The 24,726-nt window shown below is 42.8% G+C and overlaps 1 protein-coding gene across 4 annotated transcripts in view; it reads left to right on the plus strand.

Moving 5' to 3' along the window:
* si:ch211-196i2.1 (collagen alpha-1(I) chain) overlaps positions 1 to 24,509 on the plus strand; it is a 149,176-nt gene extending 124,667 nt beyond the window's left edge. For all 4 annotated transcript variants that reach the window (XM_024402588.2, XM_042311149.1, XM_042311150.1 and 1 more), the window contains 55 exons: positions 242 to 295; positions 711 to 764; positions 1,051 to 1,095; positions 1,204 to 1,257; positions 1,374 to 1,418; positions 1,574 to 1,627; positions 1,990 to 2,034; positions 2,153 to 2,206; positions 2,328 to 2,372; positions 2,484 to 2,537; positions 4,773 to 4,817; positions 4,990 to 5,043; positions 5,188 to 5,295; positions 5,385 to 5,438; positions 5,680 to 5,733; positions 5,953 to 5,997; positions 6,367 to 6,420; positions 7,086 to 7,130; positions 8,739 to 8,792; positions 9,031 to 9,084; positions 9,293 to 9,346; positions 9,504 to 9,557; positions 9,701 to 9,754; positions 9,888 to 9,932; positions 11,242 to 11,286; positions 11,459 to 11,566; positions 11,864 to 11,917; positions 12,150 to 12,203; positions 12,289 to 12,342; positions 12,437 to 12,544; positions 12,719 to 12,772; positions 13,207 to 13,314; positions 13,487 to 13,540; positions 13,949 to 14,002; positions 14,157 to 14,210; positions 14,320 to 14,373; positions 14,475 to 14,582; positions 14,788 to 14,841; positions 15,021 to 15,074; positions 15,319 to 15,372; positions 15,552 to 15,605; positions 15,822 to 15,875; positions 16,011 to 16,064; positions 16,237 to 16,290; positions 16,379 to 16,432; positions 17,399 to 17,452; positions 17,669 to 17,722; positions 18,321 to 18,338; positions 18,600 to 18,653; positions 18,975 to 19,037; positions 19,145 to 19,310; positions 21,243 to 21,352; positions 22,974 to 23,054; positions 23,248 to 23,430; positions 23,631 to 24,509. In XM_024402588.2, the coding sequence (XP_024258356.2) occupies positions 242 to 295; positions 711 to 764; positions 1,051 to 1,095; positions 1,204 to 1,257; positions 1,374 to 1,418; positions 1,574 to 1,627; positions 1,990 to 2,034; positions 2,153 to 2,206; positions 2,328 to 2,372; positions 2,484 to 2,537; positions 4,773 to 4,817; positions 4,990 to 5,043; positions 5,188 to 5,295; positions 5,385 to 5,438; positions 5,680 to 5,733; positions 5,953 to 5,997; positions 6,367 to 6,420; positions 7,086 to 7,130; positions 8,739 to 8,792; positions 9,031 to 9,084; positions 9,293 to 9,346; positions 9,504 to 9,557; positions 9,701 to 9,754; positions 9,888 to 9,932; positions 11,242 to 11,286; positions 11,459 to 11,566; positions 11,864 to 11,917; positions 12,150 to 12,203; positions 12,289 to 12,342; positions 12,437 to 12,544; positions 12,719 to 12,772; positions 13,207 to 13,314; positions 13,487 to 13,540; positions 13,949 to 14,002; positions 14,157 to 14,210; positions 14,320 to 14,373; positions 14,475 to 14,582; positions 14,788 to 14,841; positions 15,021 to 15,074; positions 15,319 to 15,372; positions 15,552 to 15,605; positions 15,822 to 15,875; positions 16,011 to 16,064; positions 16,237 to 16,290; positions 16,379 to 16,432; positions 17,399 to 17,452; positions 17,669 to 17,722; positions 18,321 to 18,338; positions 18,600 to 18,653; positions 18,975 to 19,037; positions 19,145 to 19,310; positions 21,243 to 21,352; positions 22,974 to 23,054; positions 23,248 to 23,430; positions 23,631 to 23,783 (3,555 nt within the window). In that variant the 3' untranslated portion in view covers positions 23,784 to 24,509. The remainder of the gene's footprint in view (positions 1 to 241; positions 296 to 710; positions 765 to 1,050; positions 1,096 to 1,203; positions 1,258 to 1,373; positions 1,419 to 1,573; positions 1,628 to 1,989; positions 2,035 to 2,152; positions 2,207 to 2,327; positions 2,373 to 2,483; positions 2,538 to 4,772; positions 4,818 to 4,989; positions 5,044 to 5,187; positions 5,296 to 5,384; positions 5,439 to 5,679; positions 5,734 to 5,952; positions 5,998 to 6,366; positions 6,421 to 7,085; positions 7,131 to 8,738; positions 8,793 to 9,030; positions 9,085 to 9,292; positions 9,347 to 9,503; positions 9,558 to 9,700; positions 9,755 to 9,887; positions 9,933 to 11,241; positions 11,287 to 11,458; positions 11,567 to 11,863; positions 11,918 to 12,149; positions 12,204 to 12,288; positions 12,343 to 12,436; positions 12,545 to 12,718; positions 12,773 to 13,206; positions 13,315 to 13,486; positions 13,541 to 13,948; positions 14,003 to 14,156; positions 14,211 to 14,319; positions 14,374 to 14,474; positions 14,583 to 14,787; positions 14,842 to 15,020; positions 15,075 to 15,318; positions 15,373 to 15,551; positions 15,606 to 15,821; positions 15,876 to 16,010; positions 16,065 to 16,236; positions 16,291 to 16,378; positions 16,433 to 17,398; positions 17,453 to 17,668; positions 17,723 to 18,320; positions 18,339 to 18,599; positions 18,654 to 18,974; positions 19,038 to 19,144; positions 19,311 to 21,242; positions 21,353 to 22,973; positions 23,055 to 23,247; positions 23,431 to 23,630) is intronic.
* The last annotated feature ends 217 nt before the right edge of the window (positions 24,510 to 24,726 follow it).

Here is a 24,726-nt window from a genome sequence, read left to right on the forward strand (position 1 = left end):
TGGCTTGTATGCTATGTGTTGAAGGAGCTAAATGTGTTTATGTTAATTAACAGTCAATTGCCGTAAGACCAGTAGTTATTTGCTTGGCAATCACCGGCTGACAACATTTTTGTGACGGCTACAGCCCTACCAGGGTCTTAAGGGCCCCATTCCCTAAGTAGTGCACTATATATGGAATAGGGTGTCATTTCGGATGCTATATCTCTGATTATATCAATGATTGTTGTCTCATTTTGCTTAGGGACCCTTCGGGTACAGGGGAGACGGCGGTTCCAAGGGAGAAAAGGGGGAGGAGGTAAGGGGGTTGGACAGTGAAACATTGGCATTATGAATTCTGAAACATGGGTCTAATGAAGAATACTAATCAAGAGCATAAGTCGTTAACACTTTCTATGAAGTACATATAGTACCAGTCAAAAGTGTGGACACCTCCAGAGTTTTTCTTTATTTTTACTATTTTTTTTACATTGTAGAATAATAGTGAAAACATAAAAGCTATGAAATAACACATATTGAATCATGTAGTAACCAAAAAGTGTTGAACAAATCAAAATATATTTTAGATGTTTGATTATTCAAAGTAGCCACCCTACAATATTCTACAATATAGAAAATAGTAAAGAAAACCTTTGGAATGAGTAGGTGTGTCCAAACTTTTGACTGGTACTGTATGTATAATGCCTTTTAACGATCTTTATAATGCCTTATAGGGCCTTATTGGAGAAAAGGGTCGAAGAGGCCGAATGGGAGAACCAGGCGAGAAGGTAATTTTGACTGAAGTAGGATTGTTTCGTAATTACTAGAGTACCAGACAGACTTATATCGATCTCCAGTCTTTACCAGTCAATATTATTACTTTGAATATGCTGCCTCTTAGTGGTAAGAGTAAGTACTATGAGATCTGACTGTTCTGGTACAGTTTACATTACATTTATCTTGATTTTCTTTTCTCATATCCTTGTAATGCTCAGTATGCATGTTGCTGATGACTTTTGTGTGAATAGTCCTCTCAATTGAAAGCTGAGGATCTGATCTTTGTTTGTCCTGTAGGGCTCCATTGGTTTACCAGGCCGTCGGAGTTTTGTTGGTCCACGTGTAAGTATTTCTCTCACCGTATGCGTACCAAATAGCGCCCTATTCCTTTTATAGTGCACTATTTTTGACCAGAACCCTAAAGGTTTACTGTGTCTGTGTTCTCTTCAGGGACCTCAGGGAGTCAGTGGGGCCACTGGCCCAGAGGGGCTCCCCGGCCCTGATGTGAGTGACCCACAGTAACAATACTACAAACAAATAAACTGGTACTTACTGGCCATTGTTTATCACTAAAGTTGAGTGTGTCATTAACTTGTGTCCATGTGTTTGTGACTTTCCAGGGGGAGGCTGGGTTTGATGGGCCTCCAGGGACTCCTGGGTCAATGGTGAGTAGACAGGCAACAGGAGTCTGGACTTCCCCTACTATGTATTCCAACATACAGTAAAACACAGTATTCTAATGGGTCCCAATTGCAAATGTTACTGTATGTCAGTCACCCTACATCATATCACTCAGTGTGTGTATTTGTGTTTTGCGCAGGGAGCCGCTGGTTTCACAGGCTCTGTCGGCGCTCAGGGAGTTAACGGCTCAAAGGTGAGATTACATTTTGATCCCAGGAGATGACGGTCCTCCCATTATTTTAGATAATGTATCAACTTAGCACCTACTGTATTTTATTGGTAGCTCGTACACTCGTAAAAAGAAATGTGCTATCTAGAACTAGGTTCTTCATCTGTCCCCATAGAACACTTTTTGGTTACAGGAAGAACTCTTTTGGATTCCATGTAGGACCCTTTCCACAGAGAGTTTGACATGGAAACCAAAAGGGTTCTACGTGGACTCAAAAGGGGTTCTCCCTGGAAACAAAAAGGGTTCTCTTATGGGGACAGCCGATTAAAAAAAAAAACGAAGTGCATGACAGTCTTTGCCAAAGGTAACCTGCATTTATCTTCTAGGGAGAGTTGGGCCTTGTTGGAGTTGTTGGCCCCAGAGGCCCGCAGGTAAGAGGAGACGTTTGTCTTGTTGTGTTTTCTTGCCTGAAGTTGGGTCACATTCAACAGAACTACATGCTCTATGCTTGTTAGACTATCAAGGAAATATTTCTTTTTATTTCACCAGGGGCCCCAGGGTTTAGATGGTGAGAGTGGGCCTCCAGGTCTCAGGGGAATTCAGGTCAGTCTCAATCAGCTGCACAACTTTCCCTAACAGAGACTTGGGACCAGATGATTGTCTTTGGAAATGTATTTTTCTGAGGGATAATATCTGGGGTTAAAGGTCATCTGTATTTTCACAGGGACAGCTTGGGATGAGTGGTGCCGCTGGTCCGAAAGGTGACCCTGTAAGTCTCTCCTCTCTTCACTGGTAAAGTTCATTCTGCTCTAGTAAAACAAACTACTATACCTGTCTCTCTCCAACCCCCTTGCTTCCTTTCTTTCTCTGTCTTCCTCAGGGACCAATGGGGATGATGGGTATCCGGGGTGAGCTAGGGTTCGAGGGGCCCATGGTGAGTAGCATAGTACCCAGTGGACTGACCACCTTCACCACACTTTGCCTGCCAGAGACACACACTCACACAGCAACCTCACAGTGCCCCCATGTGGCAGAGCTTTGTCACAGTGTTAGGCTACAGATTATAATATGCTTTGTGTATCCCATGTCCTACATCTTCTAGCTTTTATGGGTTGTGGTAGAGCTGGTCTAAGCTAATGGATGAAAGGCTCTAACGTAAGAAAGTAAACCCACTTTAAAATGGGCAAGTCAATGTCACTTTTATGTCTGGATGATGGCCACACTGTATCTTGGTATGATATCAAATGACTCATTTTGGAGAGGTTGTAAACTGCTAGAATGCCATAGATCCCACCCCCAGGCGGATTGCATGTGAGTTTAACTCTGGCTGTTATCCAGACCTTCTCTCGGCAATGTTTAGGTTGACAGCTCCTCCAGTTTTCACTTTATTCTACACAGACACTACGTTGCCTTCGGAAAGTATTCAGACCCCTTGACTTTTTCCAAATGTTGTTAACGTAGGTTACATCCTTATTCTAAAATGTATTTTTTTTAAATTTCCTTATCAATCTACAACCAATGCCCCATGATGACGAAGCAGAAACAGATTTTTCTTCTTTTGTTTTTGCTAATAATATTACAAATAGAAAAAAACAGAAATAACATTTACATAAGTATTCAGACCTTTTACTCAGTACTTTGTTGAAACACCTTTGGCAGCGGTTACAGCCTCGAGTCTTCTTGGGTATGATGATACAAGCTTTGCACACCTGTATTTGGGGAGTTTCTCCCATTCTTCTCTGCAGATCCTCTCAAGCTCTGTCAGGTTGGAGGTGGAGCGTAGATGCACTGCTATTTTCAGGTCTCTCCAGAGATGTTAGATCGGGTTCAAGTCCGGGCTCTGGCTGAGCCACTCAAGGACATTCAGAGACTTTTTCTGAACCCACTCCTGCGTTGTCTTGGCTGTGTGCTTAGGGTCGTTGTCCTTATGGGAGATGAACTGTTGTCCCAGTCTGAGGTCCTGAGCGCTCTGGAGCAGGTTTTCATCAATAATCTCTCTGTACTTTGCTCCATTCATCTTTGCCTCGCTCCTGACTAGTCTCCCAGTCACTGCTGGTGAAAAACACCCCCACAGCATGATGCTGCCAACACCATGCTTCACCGTAGGGATGGTGCCAGGTTTCCTCCAGATGGGACTCTTGGCATTCAGGCCAAAGAGTTTAATCTTGGTTGCATCAGACCAGAGATTCTTGTTTCTCGTGGTCTGAGTCCTTTAGGTGCCTTTTGGCAAACTCCAAGCGGGCTGTCATGTGCCTTTTACTGAGGAGTGACTTCTGTCCGGACACTCTACCATAAAGGCCTGATTGTTGGAGTGCTGCAGAGATGGTTGTCCTTCTGGAAGGTTCTCCCATCTCCACAGAGGAACTATAGAGCTCTGGTCAGAGTGACCATCGGGTTCTTGGTCACCTCCCTGACCAAGGCCCTTCTCCCCCGATTGCTCAGTTTGGCCGGGCGGCCAGCTCTAGGAAGAATCTTGGTGGTTCCAAACTTCTTCCATTTAAGAATGATGGAGACCACGGTGTTCTTGGGGACCTTCAATGCTGCAGAAATGTTTTGTACCCTTCCCCAGATCTGTGCCTCGACACAATCCTGTCTCGGAGCTCTACGAACAATTCCTTCGACCTCATGGCTTGGTTTTTGCTCTGACGTGCACTGTCAACTGGGGGACCTTAGATAGACGGGTGTGTGCATTTCCAAATCATGTCCAATCAAATGAATGTACCACAGGTGGACCAATATCAAGTTGTGGAAATGTCTCAAGGATGATCAATGGAAACAGGATACATCTGAGCTCAATTTCTAGAAACCTGTTTTTCGCTATGTCATTATGGGGTATTGTGTGTAGATTGCTGCAGATTAGTAATTCTTTTTTTATTTCAGCTATTTTAGACCGGCTGTAACATAACAAAATATGGAAAAAGTCTAGGGGTCTGAACACTTTCCGAATGCCCTGTATATCTCTTATATTATGCTGATGGTGTCTCATAAAAAAATGTGTCAGTCAGTGTGGCCGAAGTGTGGCTATAGATCAGACAAAAGATCAAAAGATCATCATGAAAGGGAAGATTTGGTGGATCTGTGGTTTCTCTCCATCCTCTACTTGAAGTGAGAAAAATGAACTAAAAGGAACTAACGCTTCAATCCATTCTCTGTCACTCTTTGATTGAAGGGCCCACTGGGAATACCAGGTCCAATGGGTTTCCCTGGTATTACTGTAAGTATTAGTACTGCATTTACTGATATTTATTTTGAATTAGATGGAATCCATTTTTGTGCTGTCCTTGGAGTGATTCAAAACACTATGAAGGACCAGGTTGCATGCTTTTCAGCTACTTACTTTACTTGCCCTCGTCTGACAACTGACCCCTCACCTCTGACCTCTACAGGGAAAAAGAGGACCAGACGGGGATAAGGGAGACCCTGGACCAAAGGGGGAGAGAGTAAGAACCCGGTCTCTGGAGACCTGTACACATTCCGCAAAACTAAAGCTGTTGATTCATACTTTTTACGTCTATTGTGAGTTACCCGTTTATCTGTTTCTGTCTCTCTCTCTCTCTCTCTCTCTCTCTTGTTCTATCTCTCAGGGTGTTCAGGGTGCTTCGGGTATCCAAGGGCCTCAGGGAGAGAGGGGTCCCAGTGGCCCCCCTGGCTTTATAGGGCTCAAAGGTCAATCTGGCACTAAAGGCATTGAGGTAGGCAGCCTCTCTGCCTTATCACTGCATCTAAAGTTATAGACACTTTACCAGTGGAAGACTGATGGATTTTGGATATTTTCTTTCAGGGGGAGAATGGAGAAACTGGCCCTCAGGGAAAACTGGGCAGAGAGGGGCTGAAGGTCAGAGAAGACTTCAGAAAGGAATGCATCATAATGAATGTAACATTTTGAATGTCATTATTTCATCAGTCTGCCTGTTAGGATTGGTCAAAATGATGATTCAACTGTGGATTTCATGTCCTGAAATAGTGTCCCAAATGGCAACCTATTCCTGGCCTGTGTAGTGCACTACTTTTGACCAGTCCTATGGGGTGCCATTTGGAACATGTAGTGTATTAAATATCTCTATGTTTCTTTGAAGGGGAATAGAGGGACAGCTTGGCGCAACGGCAAGCCTGGACACAGAGGGAACAAGGTAGGACACTCTCCCATTGAATGCGTTTATGAAGGTTGCTAAATTCCAGTAACATTTCCAAAATGTCCAGGTTATCCAGCATTTCTAGGATATGTAATTTCTGGGAATTATTGGAAAGTTTCTGGAATTTTGCAACCCTAGTATTAAGTAAAGCGTGATTTAAGTTCTGCGTTTGATATTTGAATGGTATTCTGATTGCCACTGCCCTCTTTTACCCAGGGTCGCGTGGGTCAGAGAGGGAATGTTGGCCAGCCTGGTCAACCGGTAAGCACAGAACATTCACAGTGTGTGTGTGTGTGTGTGTGTGCTGCTGAGGGGAGGACGACTCATAGTAATAGCGGGAATGGAGTGAATGGAATGGTATCAACCACATGGAAACCATACATTTGATAAAATTCCATGTACTCCTCCCCTCAGCAGCCTCCGCTGGTGTGTGTGGAGGGACAGATCTGTCTCCTCAGTAATATAGCTAAGTGTTAAAACTCCAGATGCTAACACTTGCTTGGTGATAAAGGGTATCCAAGGTTGTACGGGCTTATCTAATGGAGCTGACTAAAAACTAATATGAACGACGGAATCACAGTACACTTATTATTGTGTGTGTGTGTGTGTGTTTCCACTTGTTTCCAACAGGGCTTGCCAGGCCCTCCCGGGACAGAGGGACCAGAAGGAAAGCCTGGTACACAGGTTCCCATTCTATATCATATTTCAATACAGTGACCACACCCCTGAAAACACTGAGCTTGTATATACTGCATACACTGAGCCATGTACACAAAATAGACTGCCAATCAACAGTTTTTCTTTTGTCAGATTTTTTCCTGTCTGTACTGCATACATTGGCAGATTGTTGAGAAAATATATGAAAGTATTGCTCAAGAAAAGTATAGGTGCAATCAGAAAGGATTATAGTAAAATGTCTCCTGAGTAGGGTTGTCCTGTGTTTTCAGAATTCAGATAGAAAATTCCTGGAAGTTACCGAATTTTGCATGCAACCCTAACCCTACAACTGTAGTCATTCTGGCTCTAAACAGCAGATGGCGATCTTCACAACCCTGATTCGTATGACATATTCACGAGTGATTGTCATTGCATGTGGGGCAGACAAACCGGAATATGCGTTCTCAACTTTAATTCATCCCTCCTCAATTTCAACCTCATGTCATTACATTCTAACATGAATATGACCAGATGAATGGCATTTGTCTCCTTGTTTAAAATGTGTCGTTATGGAGATACTGTATTTGCAAATGGGCAGCGCTATGTCTCTTATTCACACTAATGCTTGTGTATACAGTGCATGACCTCTGTTGGTGTCTATTGAGTTGACACTCGTTTCTCATGTGTTGCAGGGTCTCTCAGGTTCGGTGGCAATAGCTGGCAGTAAAGGCCTAAAGGTAAACCAAGAAGATGCTTTAACAGTAGACATAGGCTTATCGTAGAGACTCATACTCAATACATGTGGTTCACGTAAAGGTCACTATGAGACTTAGTAACTCTAAGAACTTCTTGTCGTCAGTCTCATTATGTTTCAATTCATTGGTTGGTCAATGATACACTGTAATTCTCCCAGCTCAGCTATTTTTGACCGGGCAGGGCGAGGTGCTGAATGAAAGCAAATCAAAACACCTTGTCACATTTTATAGGACACCCCTGAAATATATGATGGGTTTTATATGATTTTGTGACCAGGCAATCACAACAAACGCAGACTAGGCCCCAAAAAATTTAATAGGGCAGAAAAGTACTTGCTACCGAGCTAGTTAACGATATCGGGTGTCTCTCCATGCTTGTAAACGGGAGCTGTAAAAGGTTCAGGAGTGTGAGGGCGTAGGTCAGTGATATTGCATCACCGCCACACACACTGATGGTTTCCCATGCACGAGCGCACACACACACACCTGTGCATTCACACACGCACACGCACTCTCACATAAACATATGAGTGTGTGGGGTGTGGATAATATAAGGAGGCGTGAAAGTGGTTTCTAGCCCAGTCAGTCACCTCCAGAGGGTCTGTGATCTGGCCAGTGTAATGTATTTCCATCTCAGCTATATACTGTATTATAAACTGGGTGGTTTTAGCCCTGAATGCTGATTGGTTGAAAGCCGTGGTGTATCAGACCGTATACCACAGGTATGACAAACATTTTATTTTTACTTTTCTAATTACGTTGGTAACCAATTTATAAAAGCAATAAGGCACCTCGGGGGTTTGTGTATCGCCAATATACCACAGCTAAGGACTGTATGCAGGCACTCCGTGTTGCGTCTTGCATAACAGCCCCTAGCCGTGGTATATTGGTCATACCTCCCCCCCCCGGGCCTTATTGCTTAAATATAGACTCCTCACCAGGCAGCGAGAACACTAAGGGGAAAAAGGAGAAAGGAGCAGAGGAAGAGTGATGGCTAAGATAAATGATTTGGCATGTGGGCATTATCACCAATTGATTATCCATTTGATAAAATTATGTGCCACTGCCATCATCAACGTATCCATAAAAAAAAAACAAATAAAAATGTTCGATTTTCAATTTAGATAGCTGAAAGTTGTTATTTGATTTAATGTTCCTTGCAGGAACATAGACATTACTCCATTGTTGATGTTTACATTATTAGGTGGTAATATAACAAAGATGGACGAGGTAGCCTATTAAATTGGGTACAGTTAACCTCTGTACCAGAGGCATAATTACTGAATAGCCTGCATATAGTTGGTCCAATTAACTCATGATTACAAAGTCATTAAGCGGTAGATTAAACAGCTGAATAGCAAAACATTTGTAAACTCAGTTAAACACTGAATCGACTCACAGCATTGTGCAAACATTTTAATTGTATTATATGTAATCAATTCCAATTAGTTTTTTATTTGCATTTTAATGCTCTCATCGAGTACACCCATGCGACAAGCTCTCTTCTTTCTTCCTCTCTCCATCATTCTCTCATTCTCCTCTCCTCTTACTCTTTCCATCACTCTTTCGCCTTCCTTGTCCTTCATCAAGGGATTCCAGGGCATTGCTGGAGAGCCAGGTCCAGAGGGCCCCTCAGGACCTCCGGTGAGTCTAGAAAGCCTCAAAGTTTACTCCAATCAGACACTTTAAGTTATTGTGTTCCACCAACAATCATAGTGGATCATTGTGGATATTACTATCATAAACATGCACAATGATCTGGCAGACATTCCTATATAATCAATAACTAGCTGCAATGATGAGCCATGAACAGAGTTAGTGTTGGGGACTGTAGCCATCTGCACACAGCGTGCAGTGTGAGTGACTACTGTCTCATTGACAGGGCACACCTGGACGGATAGGACCAACAGGTATCCCTGGGCCGCTGGGAGAGAGGGTGAGTGACACATTTAACACAAAAGTGGTTGATGTGATTCTCAATAGGACAACTTTGAACCGTGAGTGTGTGTCTGTGTGTGTGTGTGTGTGTGTGTGTGTGTGTGTGTGTGTGTGTGTGTGTGTGTGTGTGTGTGTGTGTGTGTGTGTGTGTGTGTGTGTGTGTGTGTGTGTGTGTGTGTGTGAGTGACGCTGTGTCTCTCCATCAGGGCTTCACTGGGAAGGAAGGTGTGGAGGGCCCACAGGGCTCAGTAGGCACGTATGTAAGTGATGCTTCTGTAGGGCGTACAGGGCCAAGGGTTTGATCAGCACACTGAGAATGTCTCTGTTTTGTACTCGTGTGTGCTTGTGCGCGCATGTGTGTGTGTGTGTGTGTGCAACGTCCTTATATTACCACTCCCGTGTCTCTCTTGCCCCCAGGGTTTCCCGGGTAACGTGGGAATGCGTGGTACAACTGGTCACATGGGAGAGAGGGTAAGGACACGCATATGAGTTATGTAGTCAATGATTATTCCAAACGGCCATACCAGACCTGCACCAGCATCACATGTTTTCTATGTGTAGTTCCTTTGAAATGTTTAGTCGTTATTGCGACTGACTGTGTATTTGTGTCTCAGGGAGAGACAGGTGTGAGAGGCCTGCCTGGTCCTTCTGGGAAGCCTGGACCTCCAGTAAGTAACTGTGCTGTTATTGACAAGTCCACATACTGTATGTGACAAGTCCTTGTGGACAACTTCATTGAGTCGGGCATTAGTTTGGGTGATGGGTGTATTGAGCCTGTGCTAACTGGTCTGTATTTTATAGGGTTTATCAGGACCTCCTGGGGAGAGAGGCCCTCCAGGACCTCAGGTGAGATCAACCTCAAACACATTAGCCAATCAATTGTTATTTCTTTTTTTTGTTTCACCTTTATTTAACTAGGTGGGCTCATTTACAAGTTCTCATTTACAACTGCGACCTGGCCAAGATAAAGCAAAGCAGTTCGACACATACAACAACACAGAGTTACACATGGAATAAACAAACATACAGTCAATACTACAGCAGAAAAAAAGTATATATAGACAATATGTGCAAATGAGGTAAGATAAGGGAGGTAAAGCAATAAAATAGGCCATAGTGGCAAAATATTTACAATATACCAATTCAACACTGGAGTGATTGATGTGCAGAAGATGAGCATGCAAGTAGGGATACTGGGGTGCAAAGGAGCAAGATAGATAAATAAATAAATAAATACAGTATGGTGATGAGGTAGTTGGATGAGCTATTTACAGATGGGCTATGTACAGGTGCAGTGATCTGTGAGCTGCTCTGATAGCTGGTGCTTAACGCTAGTGAGAGATGAGTCTCCAGCTTCAGTGATTTTTGCAGTTCGTTCCAGTCATTGGCAGCAGAGAACTGGAAGGAAAGGCGGCCAAAGGAGGAATTGGCTTTGGGGGTGACCAGTGAGATATACCTGCTTGAGTGCGTGCTACGGGTGGGTGCTGATATGGTGACTAGTGAGCTGAGATAAGGCGGGGCTTTACGTAGCAAAGACTTGTAGATGACCTGGAGCCAGTGGATTTGGAGACGAGTATGAAGTGAGGGCCAGCCAACGAAAGCGTACAGGTCGCAGTGGTGGTTAGTATATGGGGCTTTGGTGACTAAATGGATGGCACTGTGAGTGTTGGAGGCTATTTTGAAAATTACATCGCCGAAGTCAAGGATCGGTAGGATGGTCAGTTTTACGAGGGTATGTTTGGCAGCATGAGTGAAGGAGGCTTTGTTGCGAAATAGGAAGCCAATTCTAGATTTAATTTTGGATTGGAGATGTTTCAAGTGAGTCTGGAAGGAGAATTTACCGTCTAACCAGACACATAGGTATTTGTAGTTGTCCGCATATTCCAAGTCAGAACCGTCCAGAGTAGTGATGCTGGACGGCTGGCAGATGCGGGCAGCGATCGGTTGAAGAGCATGCATTTAGTTTTACTTGCATTTAAGAGCAGTTGGAGGCCACGGAAGGAGAGTTGTAATGGCATTGAAGCTCGTCTGGAGGTTAGTTAACACAGTGTCCAAAGAAGTGTCCAATACCAGAACTACATTTCCCAAATATCTCCTTTGTATTTTGTAGTCCATGCTTTTCCTCCTTAATGATCTCTCTTGGTTTTCTCGTAAGGGTCGGCTGGGGGATCTGGGACCCACAGGGTCAGAGGGCCTACAGGTGAGTTAAAGCAGAACAGGCCTTATCACCACTCCATCAACAGTCAAAATGTTCTTACATATCCATGCTCTATAATACACTGTCAATGTACAGTTAGTCATGCTTGGCCAGACCAAAAGTGTAGACACAATATACAATGGGAACAAGACCAATACTCACCTTTGTGTTCCAGGGACCCCCGGGTCTGCAGGGTTCAGATGGAGGGACAGGGAAGCCGGGGCCCAGGGGAAGCAGAGGGCCTCTGGGGACACAAGGTCCTGACGGACCAGCAGGAACCCCAGTGAGTGGGTACTTTCCAGCCGCTGCTCTCTTCTCCTCTAAACAACCTCTGAGGACTGTAACCTCTAGAACCTCTGTATAATCTCGTAAGGGGCATTGATGCCTGTTGGATGGATTTCTTGTCAGGGTTCAGTAGGTGAAATCAATCAATGTATTCGTAATTGATTAGATGGCTTACGATTCGTCACTCATCGGATGCTTATTTGGCATGGTTTGGGATACCAAGCGCAGCTCTTTAGCCATGTTTCAGTGTGCTGTGTTGTCCACCATTTTAAACTCTATGTGGTCCAATTCCCAGGGAATTTCAGGTGCTGGTGGACTCATAGGACCAGCAGGGGAAAGAGGAGAAATGGTAAGTACAGCAAATATAATGAGACAATGATAATAATATGTCTAGGAATGCAAAACTCCGGTAACTTTCCCCAAAATGTTCCGGTTTTCAAGATATCCTAGTTGGAGGATTCCGGATTTCCTGCTTCTTCCTACTGATTTGGAAAAGTTGCCGGAATTCTGCAACCCTAAATATGATCTAGCAATGTTTGATGTGCTGTGTGTTAAACCACACTGTTTTTGGAACATGACAGGGTATGCTGGGACCTCCTGGTGATCTTGGTCCTTCGGGACTGGATGGGGAACAGGTTGGTTGAACACACTTCGAATAGGAAGTCTAATGTTTCAGGCAGGTGCGTTTTCTGATAGTTCTCTTCCGTTTCCTGTTTCCAGGGTAGTCCTGGCCAATCAGGGTTAGAGGGGCCACCAGGAACGAAAGGGGAACAGGTCAGGGATACTGACACAATGATGCCTCTACAAACACATGGTTTAAATATATTTTTCACCTCTCAATACTTCTTCTACTTCACATGTATTCTAGGGGGACCTAGGGCCTTGTGGGAAGTTTGGTCCTCCAGGGCAGCCTGGAGATCGAGGTCTACAGGGGCTCAAAGGGTTGCAAGGCTCTCATGGACAAATAGGAAAAGAGGTGAGCATGCCTTTGTCAGTTGACGTCTACTCTACCTACCTGAACCATCACCTGTAGATTCTCACATGTGCACTTACTGTAGTACATACCCCTTTACCTAAGCATCATACACACAACAAGACCATACAATATACTCTGCAGTGTAACTCTTGAGATGTCTCCTTTGGTTCTTAGGGTGATGTCGGACCTACTGGCGATGCTGGTGGTCCAGGTTTCAAAGGGGAGAAGGTAAACAAACACTGACTTTTCAGCACACAGCATCAATGTGAATGTGCTGTATGTATACTGCATATCTATTCTATTCATATCTATTGCATTGGACACAAATTATTGACAGGGCCATAGAGAGGGTGGGTAGTGGTTACAAACAGGTTGAAAACTGGTTAAAATTACATCATTACAAACAAAGTTGAACATTTGTTGAAATTAATTCTTAATTTTAATTTTAATTGAACCTTTATTTAACTAGGCAAGTCAGTTAAGAACAAATTCTTATTTACAATGATGGCCTACCCATAATTACAAACAGGTTGAAATGTGGTTGAAAGAACGTAATTACAAACAGGTTGAAATCTGGTTGAAAGAACGTCGTTACAAACAGGTTGAAATCTGGTTGAAATGACATCATGTTGATGTCTGACTGACATGGCTGTTATTTGCAGGGTGATGTGGGACCTCTGGGGCCAACAGGGCGGAATGGTCCATGGGGGGCGCTGGGGGAGAATGGGGAGAAGGGACCAAAAGGAGAAAAGGCCCACATCGGACTAATGGTGAGTGTTCAGATGACAATACATAATGAGCTGCACATTCTAGCTTATGTTCAACACACATTGAAACCATCAAATGGAATCAACTGAAGTGATTTTCAATGTGATTTTTGAGATGTGGCTTTGGGTGATCAATTTGATGACTGATGCTCCACCTCTGTGCTGTGTCCACCAGGGTCAGCCAGGATTTATGGGAGAAATAGGACCTGCAGGCTTGTCAGGGCTACAGGTGGGTCAGGAAGCAATATTTATGTCAATGAAATGTACGTGTTTTTCTCTGACAAGTATTGACCACTACCAGATACTACTACAGTATATGTCACTCAAAGTTCTACATTTCTTGTTGACATTAACTCAAATTGATCAATGTCGAATGAGCATATATATAGATTAGACTTCTCTGCACTGTTAGGCTCTTTCTCAATTTATCCTTCCTCGATTCCTCACATCCTCTTTTTTTGCTTCTTTCTCAAAACTGATTGGAGAAGAAGACCTGAAGGGAGGGACCTTGAATCTAGTCCTCCAATAGGGTTGAGAAGGAGGCGAGGAGATAGGATGGGAGTAATTGAGGAAAGACGGTTGGACATAGTGTTGTCAGGGTGACGGTGATTCATTGGTCTCTTCTGCTTCTTCTCAGGGTATCATGGGCCCCAGGGGGCCTCCAGGGCCAGATGGACCTGAAGGAGAGAAGGTAATGACTTGATTCCCTGGCCTGCACATCAAATGGAGGAGCAATTCAGGACAGAGAAATGCTAAACGCTTCCACTACCCCAAAAAATCCAAGCAATTACTTCAGAGCAGAACTGTAATTCCCATCTGCTTTCTCGGTCTCTGTCTTTCTCTAGGGCCAGTCTGGGTCTGGCGGAACCATCGGACAACCTGGCAGAACAGGGCCTCCGGTAACAGTCGCTTCAAAACCTAATTACTACAGTACTGATATTGTATGCAGGGTGAATGGCATTTGTCCTTTTGGTAGAAATGCATGTTTTCTTGTTATTGTATTCTCAGGGGGTGGCTGGAGTCTCAGGGGTCAGAGGTGATCCGGGGAAGCCAGGAGCACAGGTCTGTGTCTTTTAGACCACCGTCTAGTCAAGTCAGCCATATTCCCAGTGATTCACCCTACGAATAGCATTATCCATGTGCTGGTGTGGTGTATATTGCAGGGTCCAGTTGGGAAGGTTGGGCCTGAGGGAGACTTGGGCCATAAAGGTGAGCCAGGGCCAGACGGAGAAAAAGGGGAGCCAGGGGGATCAAGCGAGCCAGGAGAACAGGTGAGCACATTCATTGTTGCTGCCAGTTTGGCCTTTAGGCCCCTAAAGCAACACATCAGTACAGGTGAAATAGACAGTGCCCCATTTAACCCCAATTCAATGTCTGGTTTTATTATAAATTTAATTTTCATAATATACTCTACCATGCAATTAATCAGAAATAGATAAGTCTTCAAGGTATTTGATTTTGTATTGGTCTCTGTAGGGGCTCGACGGTCTGCCGGGCATCAGAGGGCCACCAGCACTTCCTGGTTTAGAGGTAAAGAGCAGCGTCATCTTAGTCTGGTCCCAGATCTGTTTGTGCACTTGCCAACTCTGTTGCTCATTGTCAAGTCAAACATGTCAGGCACTCAGGCTAGAAAAATCTTTCCTCAAAGACATACTATTTGCTTCGGCTTCATTCTTCCCTGTTTGTTATTGTCTCCTCTCCCACAACAGGGGCCACAGGGTGAGGTGGGAGCCCAGGGGCCAGAAGGTCCCCTTGGGGTGCTGGTGAGTACACAGACACAGGGATGCCATGGATGATGTAACTGCATTAGGCTCCTATAGCAGCGGGTTTCCCTCTGGGTTTGTTGTCTAGCCGATAATGATGACCTCAAGCAGTGTCAAATGGTCATCTTCAGTATGTAAAACTAACAGCACTACCAGAAGGTTGCCTATATTTCTTCAACCTGATAAGCTTTCTCTGACATTGTGGATGTTTCTTAAAGTCATTCTATTGTGTTTAATGTTGCAGGGTGTCAGGGGAAGCCAAGGACCTGAGGGACAACAGGGACTGAAAGGAGAGAAGGTGAGATCAAGATGCTCCATCTCCCTATTATCCTTTTCTCATTCCTTCTCCCCTTTGTACTGTGAAACCCAATCTCAAGTCTGGCACTGGCCTGCATTCAGCTCACCTCTCTGGGGCACTAGTGCACACAGAGGCTAGATTATATCCTCCTGTTTGTTGATGCTGTGTTTGCTCAACAGGGAGATGACGGCAGAGATGGATCACCTGGAAAGACAGGTCACATCGGAAGGAGGGTGAGGGCTCCCTCCTTCAATCCATTCAATTTCACAGTGTGAATAAAAGGGGTTGTATTCAAGGAAAATAGATGATCCAGGTTCATGAATGAAAGATGAGGGATGCACTCAAAAGTAGCTCACTACAAAGGGAATAGGGTGTCATTTAGGACACGACCGAGATGTGTCCGTGTGTTTTACCCTTGCCTCGTTCACCAACATTGTAAACATTCACAGGGCAAAAGAGGCAAGCCTGGAATCAGGGGCGCAAGAGGAGAGAGGGGACCAAAGGTCAGAGGTCGGGTGATGTGAAGGGTCACACACGCACATGCACACACACACACACCCACACTCCAATCTCTTAACCATACTGTATATCATACATATCATGGTGTGCACGAACGTTGTGTCCTGTCATTCCTACAGGGGAAAAGGGGAAATGTGGGATTGATTGGTCCTCCAGGATGGCCAGGGTCTATAGTAAGTCCAACAGATTGATACTGTTTCATTTCATCATTCAATCCCAGGCAGAGATAGCCTCCGATGCACTTCACTGTGAGCAGTATTGTTTCATAAGAGTAAAGTGTTGTTACATGATAATGCTTTAGGTCGGCTGATGATTGATACACAGCTGACGTCTTTTCTCTCTCAGGGAATCCCAGGCTCGCGAGGAGACGGAGGGCATCAGGGTGACAAAGGGAGCAAGGTAGGAATAGAATGTAATTATTGATACTAGTGAATCAGCGAGAGTTGCATTGGGACGCCTTATTTACCATATATGTTCCCCCCTACAGGGAGAGAAAGGGGACATAGGGCCGCTCGGTCCGCCAGGGGGTGATGGCCTAAAGGTACGTTTTGATTGAAAAATGTCTGGTATTCATAAAACGTCTCAGACTAGGAGTGCTGATCGAGGATCAGGTCCCCCGCCTGTCCATTGTCAGGGTTCACCTAGCAGTCATGATTTGGGGCTGTACAAATGTTTGATGTATCAGAATAATTGATTATGCTTATGTTTTATTAACAGAAGGGGAGGGGTTATAAGACCCCTCCCTCCTTACATTTATAGGGTTTTAGACTACGGATTAACAGTATATATATTAATTGTAGAAGTTTAGTATTGGTCTACAGTTGTATTTGAGTTTTCTCTCTCTTTCCGCCTCATTATAAAGAGGCCCATCTTAGAAATGTGTGACTTAGACAGAACTCTGCCATGGAGTGAAGGAGATAAGACTTGGCAAACATTCCACAACAAATCAACTTTGGGGGGAGGGGACATTTACTGCTAAGTGTTTAGCTAACAATAAAGGCCCTGTTTATACTGCTTTGTGGGCATGGTTCTGGTCCCAGGAGTAGAGGATGATGACGTAGGCAGTGACATCACCAGGGCGCGACTTAGGGTTTAATGAAACAACTGGAGACCTTTTGTTGGAGGCAGAACTTACTCAGAAACATGCGTGCTATGTTCCTGTTTGTCAACCTCTGTCTGCAATTGCATTAATAAAGGTTTTTGAATGATTTAATTGAAGATATTGTACTTATGCTAATTTCACCAATGAACCAATGATTGACAAAGAAGGACGTAAGAAACGAACCCTAACACCATCGACTTCAATCTGGAATGCAAAGCTTATCCTAGGTCAATACTCCTACTCTGAGACACGACAAACAAGCCTTGGTGTCAGTTTTAACTTCATAGAAAAATGACATACAGACAGGTTTGTCAACATTCCAGAAGTATGATGTTGCCTATAATGCCATGCTGTAAGTAGGAGATGGGCTGTGGCAAACAGACTGACTAACTGTATGTTTTACAGGGTAGTCAGGGTCCTGTTGGGGTGCCAGGACAGACAGGCCCAAAGGGAGATCAGGTGAAACAACATTATCTCAACACACTCTTCCTTTCAAACCATCTATAGCAAGAACTCTCTACGATAGCACCATAACCATTAGTGACAATTACCAAAAGCCATGAGGCTCTCATTGAACCAATAGTCTATCAGAGTTTTTTTTGCTTCTTTTTCTTTCTGAAAATATTCATTGATAACTTTTTAATCAACGTTTCATGATCTACTATTTCCAACCAGGGGCATATTGGACCTTCTGGGCCAAGAGGAACACCTGGGATGCCAGGACTACCTGTAAGTAACCCTTCCTGGATCAGAAATACCTTCCCAAGCCCTTTCAATCCTCTCAAATGGCTCCCTATTACTTAAGTAGTGCACTACTTTTGACCAGCGTCCATAGGGCTCTGGTCGAAAGTAGTGCACTATATATGGAATATGTGTTCCATTTGGGGCACAGGGAATGTAAAATCATAGTTCTTTTGCAAGGACAAACGAGCGCTAGACCACTAAGTCCATCATTCAGCCACATAGCTTAACAACCCCCATGTCCATTAACCATCAAGACCAAGACTCGGTGAATGCCTAAAAATAAGTTATGATGATTATGATCATGTCTAGAATTCCTTTTAAATTGCAGACTCTTATATAAGCCCATTTCTTTACTTTCACCAGACTGTCCTGCCATTCTGCCGCTCTCTCCGAGTTTAGCTGTAGATTATTACTCTGTTCAACTTGCCATTGCCTCGGCTCTTAAAAGCAGTGAAGCTGGAGCTAATGTGATCATAATGCAGTGAGTCAAGGCATTGCAAGGTTGCAACAGCTGTTAGTGCAGAGCGGTGTACTTCCGACCTGCGAGTCAAACTCATCTCCTTTTTCTTCTCTCGTTCTGTAGGGTTTGTTTGGAGAAAAGGTATGATATAACAAATGAGTTTCTTGTTTTCTCAACATTTCAAAACCAAACCCCACGTAGAGCTGCGTGTTAGCTTTTTCTCACAGTGAAAGCAAACATTCACAAACACATATGTCATCACAATGGAAAACACAGAGGGGAAAGTAGTGGGATAGTACTATAGTGTGCATTTCCTTATCTAACTACATTTGAATATGGCGTAGTAAGTATGGAATGGTAGAAATCCACTCTCGTCTCACTATATGGCCTGTATGTCCATAGGGTTTGAAAGGATTTGAGGGATATCCTGGGCAACCTGGTAAGAGGGGCCTGCCGGTAAGTGCCACTGATTTCATACGTAATGGTCAATAGTACATTTCGTCAAATGCTGAAGATTGACCACAGAGACAACAACAAAAAAGATTGCATCCATCACACAGTAACCTCCCACTTAGGGTTACACAATTCTGATTATGTTCCCAAAATTCCCAGATTTTCTAGAAATACTTGTTGGAGGATTCCCGGATTTACTGCTTATTCCCACACGATTTGAGGAATATTCCAACTGGGATTTCTGGAAAACCTGGGTATTTTGAGAAAGTTACTGGAATTTTACAACCCTAGTCCCACTCTTTTTTTTTGTTGCATTTGTTTCAGGGGGCACCTGGACTCCCAGGACTTCCAGGTCCTTCAGTGAATCTGACCCTCACTCAACTCAAGGCAAGTCATTAATCTTCGGCAAGTAGGACTGTGTCCCAAAAGCCATTAGATGAAGTGGTGGAAGGAATAACTCCATAATGATCATATCGTTCTCATCACCATTGTAGGACCTGATGTATCTGTCAGACAAGCCCAACTACCCCCTGCTCCAGACCCTGCTGGACTCTCTACACCAGGACCTGAGGCTGCTGATGGACCCCCCTGACGGCAGCAAGGAGCACCCTGCCACCACCTGCCTGGAGCTGTGGCTCTGCCACCCCGATTACACCAGTGGTCAGAAACCCTATCTATACCTGTATTGTACAGTTGAAGTCAGAAGTTTACATACACTTAGGTTGGAGTCATTAAAACTTGTTTTTCAATCACTCCACAAATGTCTTGTTAATAAACTATAGTTTTGGCATGTTGGTTAGGACATCTACTTTGTGCATGACACAAGTCATTTTTCCAACAATTGTTTACAGACAGAATATTTCACTTATAATTCACTGTATCACAATTCCAGTGGGTCAGAAGTTTACATACACTAAGTTGACTGTGCCTTTAAACAGCTTGGAAAAATCCAGAAAATTATGTCATGGCTTTAGAAGCTTCTGATAGGCTAATTGACATCATTTGAATCAATTGGAGGTGTACCTGTGGATGTATTTCAAGACCTACCTTCAAACTCAGTGCCTCTTTGTTTGACATCATGGGAAAATCTAAACAAATCAGCCAAGACCTCAGAAAAAAATTTGTAGACATCCACAAGTCTGGTTCATCCTTGGGAGCAATTTCCAAATGCCTGAAGGTACCATGTTCATCTGTACAAACAATTGTACGCAAGTATAAACACCATGGGACCACGCAGACGTCATACTGCTCAGGAAGGAGACACGTTCTGTCTCCTAGAGATGAACGTACTTTGGTGTGAAAAGTGCAAAATCAATCCCAGAATAACAGCAAAGGACCTTGTGAAGATGCTGGAGGAAACAGGTACAAAAGTATCTATATCCACAGTAAAACAAGTCCTATATCGACATAACCTGAAAGGCCGCTCAGCAAGGAAGAAGCCACTGCTCCAAAACCGCCATAATAAAGCCAGACTATGGTTTGCAACTGCACATGGGGACAAAGATCGTACTTTTTGGAGAAATGTCCTCTGGTCTGATGAAACAAAAATAGAACTGTTTGGCCATAATGACCATCGTTATATTTGGAGGAAAAAGGGGGGAGGCTTGAAAACCGAATAACACCATCCCAACCGTGATGCACGGGGGTGGCAGCATCATGTTGTGGGGTTGCTTTGCTGCAGGAGCGACTGGTGCACTTCACAAAATAGATAGCATCATGAGGAATGAAAATGATGTGGACATATTGAAGCAACAGCTCAAGACATCAGTCAGGAAGTTAAAGCTTCGTCGCAAATGGGTCTTCCAAATGGACAATGACCCCAAGCATACTTCCAAAGTTGTGGCAAAATGGCTGAAGGACAACAAAGTCATTGGAGTGGTCATCACAAAGCCCTGACCTCAATCCTATAGAACATTTGTGGGCAGACCTGAAAAAGCATGTGTGTGCAAGGACACCTACAAACCTGACTCATTTACACCAGCTCTGTCAGGAGGAATGCACCAAAATTCACCCAACGTATTGTGGGAAGCTTGTAGAAGGCTACCCAAAACTTTGACCCAAGTTAAACAATTTAAAGGCAATGCTACCAAATACTATTTGAGTGTATGTAAACTTCTGACCCACTGGGAATGTGATGAAAGAAATAATAGCCAAAATAAATAATTCTCTCAACTATTATTCTGACATTTCACATTCTTAAAATAAAGTGGTGATCCTAACTGACCTAAAACAGGGAATTTTTACTAGGATTAAATGTCAGGAATTGTGAAATACTGAGTTTAAATGTATTTGGCCAAGGTGTATGTAAATGTCCGACTTCAACTGTATCTATCTGTGAGCCAAAGCCCTTTGTGCTGCTTGAAAATACTCATTAATGGCCACAGCATCCTAATCCCATGGCTCCCAAATTGTCAAAGCAAATTAGAAGCACGGTAGAGAAAGACAATGTTATCCATTGTATGGCTTGTTCTCAGAGGAAGATCTCATAGCTCTTTAGGAGTGTTGTTGCACATCATAGCGTATGGTGAATATACATGAATGTTACAGGTCAGGATGAGGATACACTGAGATGGTTGCCATTTGTCTGTACAGGGATGTATTACATTGATCCTAACCAGGGCAGCCCTGCTGATGCTCTCCTGGCCTACTGCAACTTCTCTGGTACAGCCGCACACACCTGCCTTCACCCCAGAGACGCCCAGGTAGACCATAACATCATCAGTACCCCACACATCTCACCTCTCTATCAAACCAACAGTGGGAATAATCCTGCAACAAATGGCTACAGAATAATGAGATGCTGTCTGGACAAGCAGAGAATAAATCAATTTTTAACGGGAATGCAATTTATTTTTTTTATTTTTTTTGCCTTTGAGCTAAATGCTAATATCAAGAACAGAGACTGTCAGACACATTTTTAAATATGCCTCCAGGTATCAGTGTAAAGTTTTTTAGAATTCATGCCATTGACCAGTGTGTATCTGACAATTGAGCTGATCCTGCAAGCTAATATCCACAATCATATTTATACTTAATACGCATAATCATATTTATACTTAATACCATACTCATAATACATAATCATATTTATACTTAATACCATACTCATAATACATAATCATATTTATACTTAATACCATACTCATAATACATAATCATATTTATACTCAATACCATACTGTAACTGTTCTCTTGTGGTGAAGGAGGGGCGGATCAAAACGCAGCATGGTGGTTAGTCATGGTTTTTTAATGAAGACACTATACATGAATAAACTAACGAAAACACTAAACGTGAGAACTCAAAACAGCCCTATCTGGTGCAAACACAAAGACAGGAATAATCACTCACGAAACACTCAAAGAATATGGCTGCCTAAATATGGTTCCCAATCAGAGACAACGATAAACACCTGCCTCTGATTGAGAACCACTCCAGACAGCCATAGACTTACCTAGAAAACCCCACTAAGCCACAATCCCAATACATACGAAAAACCCCCAAGACAAAACACACCACATACAAAACCCATGTCACACCTTGGCCTGACCAAATTAATAAAGAAAACACAAAATACTAAGACCAGGGCGTGACACATACTCGTAATACATAATCATATTTATACTTAATACTATACTCATAATACATAATCATATGTATACTTAATACTATGAGCATAATACATAATCCTATTTATACTCAATACCATGCTCATAATACATAATCATATTTATACTTAATACCATGCGCATAATACATAATCCTATTTATACTTAATACCATACTCATAATACATAATCATATTTTAATACCATGCACATAATACATAATCATATTTTAATAACATACTCATAATACATAATCATATTCATACGTAATACCATACTCATAATACATCATCATATTCATACATAATACCATACTCATAATACATCATCATATTCATACATAATACCATACTCATAATACATAATCATATTCATACATAATACCATACTCATAATACATCATCATATTCATACATAATACCATACTCATAATACATAATCATATTCATACATAATACCATACTCATAATACATAATCATATTCATACATAATACCATACTCATAATACATAATCATATTCATACATAATACCATACTCATAATACATCATCATATTCATACATAATACCATACTCATAATACATAATCATATTCATACATAATACCGTACTCATAATACATAATCATATTCATACACAATACCATACTCATAGTACATAATCATATTCATACTTAATACCATACTCATAATACATCATATTGTTTTTTACCTAAAGATGCCCACGAAGGCCTGGCTTATGGATTCAGAGACAGACAGCTCGTTCCAATGGCTCAGCAAACAGGAACAAGGATTTCAGGTTGTCAGTTCTCTCTACTTCTCCTCTGAAATATACTCTCTTTCTCTAGTGTCAACTATTCAATGTATAGTAACAGAAAGCTAATTCAATTGTAACTGCATCAATTGAGTGTATTATGTGTGTACTGATGTCTCACAGTCTCTCATAGCAGAGTTCTAAAGCATAATGTCTCCCTTTCTGCCGCCACTGGCAGTTCTATTATCCAGGGGCCAATGTGGTCCAGATGCGGTTCCTGAGGTTGCAGAGTTGGAGAGCCTTGCAGAAGATCACCTACACCTGCCACCCGGGACACAGACTGGGTCACACAGACAGAAAGGTCAAGTTCCTGACAGACACAAGGAGACAGAGTTACTTAGGAGCTCTTAACGACTGCATTGTAAGTTTTGTTTTTGTCATTTGACTAAGTATTTCACTTACAAATACGTTAGAGTTATGCACTCCTTGCTAAGAGTGACAATGGGATGTCACAAAAGATAAAGTATGAGAAATAGGATTTAAAAAAATATTTTTTCATGATCGCTGATGTTTATTATTGGCCAACTGCGTAATTGTTTTTCTGTGTTTGTGCTGTGGCAGCCGGGAGATGAGGTGGACTCGCAGGAGCCGCGGGAGTTTGTGTTTGAATTTGAGGACCTCAACTTGCTTCCTGTGAGAGATGTGGCTGTGTTCGGGGGCGGAAATGTCACGCGCGAGTTTGGCTTCACCATCGGGCCCGTGTGTTTCAGCTAGAGAGGGAGACATGGGGCCCATAGGCTCATTTCCCACCCCCTTGGACTCACCGAGGGAGGATAAGAGACTGTGTTCAGGACCCCAAGACAGCTGGAGAACAAGACAAAGGGAATCAATCTCTCTGGCATTTTGTGAGGGCATCACTCCTCTTTCCATTTGATATTTTTGGTGGAGATCAATCAATTCTCTAATTGACTGGCTCCACATAAATTACTCTTTGAGCGTGCATCAATTTCCAAAGTTCTTTCGGACAATTGTGTTTTCGTTTACAGAGACGTTTATCATGTAATGAATAATTTATATAATGTTGTTTTGATTTCTATATAAAATGGTTATTTTTTATCTTTTTCCATTTGTTTTCACAGCAACAGTTTATTATGCTGTAAAGCTTTCCATAATAGCCAACGACCTATTTTGTATATGAACAGTCCTATGCCCTAATGGTCTGTTTTGTGTCCGATGCAGTGGATTCAACCTCTCACCAATTTGTTCCATTTGGACACAGCTAACGTTGTCCTATAGATCATCACTGACCTTCCCAAAGGTGCTCACTGACAAACCACTGCTTGTACTTCAGGCGCCAAGGAACTCGCTTTTGCGTTGTTTAACTTGTTTCTTTAGATTAGATAATGACCAACCTGTTCTAAAACCCTGATCTCTTGCAATTAACTGATTCCCTCCCTGTTGGCAGTGACGGAGGCAAAAAAATAATAATGATTTCAGCCATCCTTGACATTTGTACAGTTACTGGCCTATTTTTTATTTGTAAAAAAACATGTACCGCATATTATCAGTGCTCGTTTCAGCTCATTCTTGTGGTACAGTCTCAGGTGCAGTCTTGATATTCAACATGGCACTGAAGCTGCTGTGCACACTACGTGATATATACTATGTGCATTCAAAACTTAACTCAATTGAAGGGCTATAGATCTATTTCAGGTGT

The sequence above is a fragment of the Oncorhynchus tshawytscha genome, linkage group LG33, assembly GCF_018296145.1.
Source record: "Oncorhynchus tshawytscha isolate Ot180627B linkage group LG33, Otsh_v2.0, whole genome shotgun sequence".
NCBI lineage: Eukaryota > Metazoa > Chordata > Actinopteri > Salmoniformes > Salmonidae > Oncorhynchus > Oncorhynchus tshawytscha.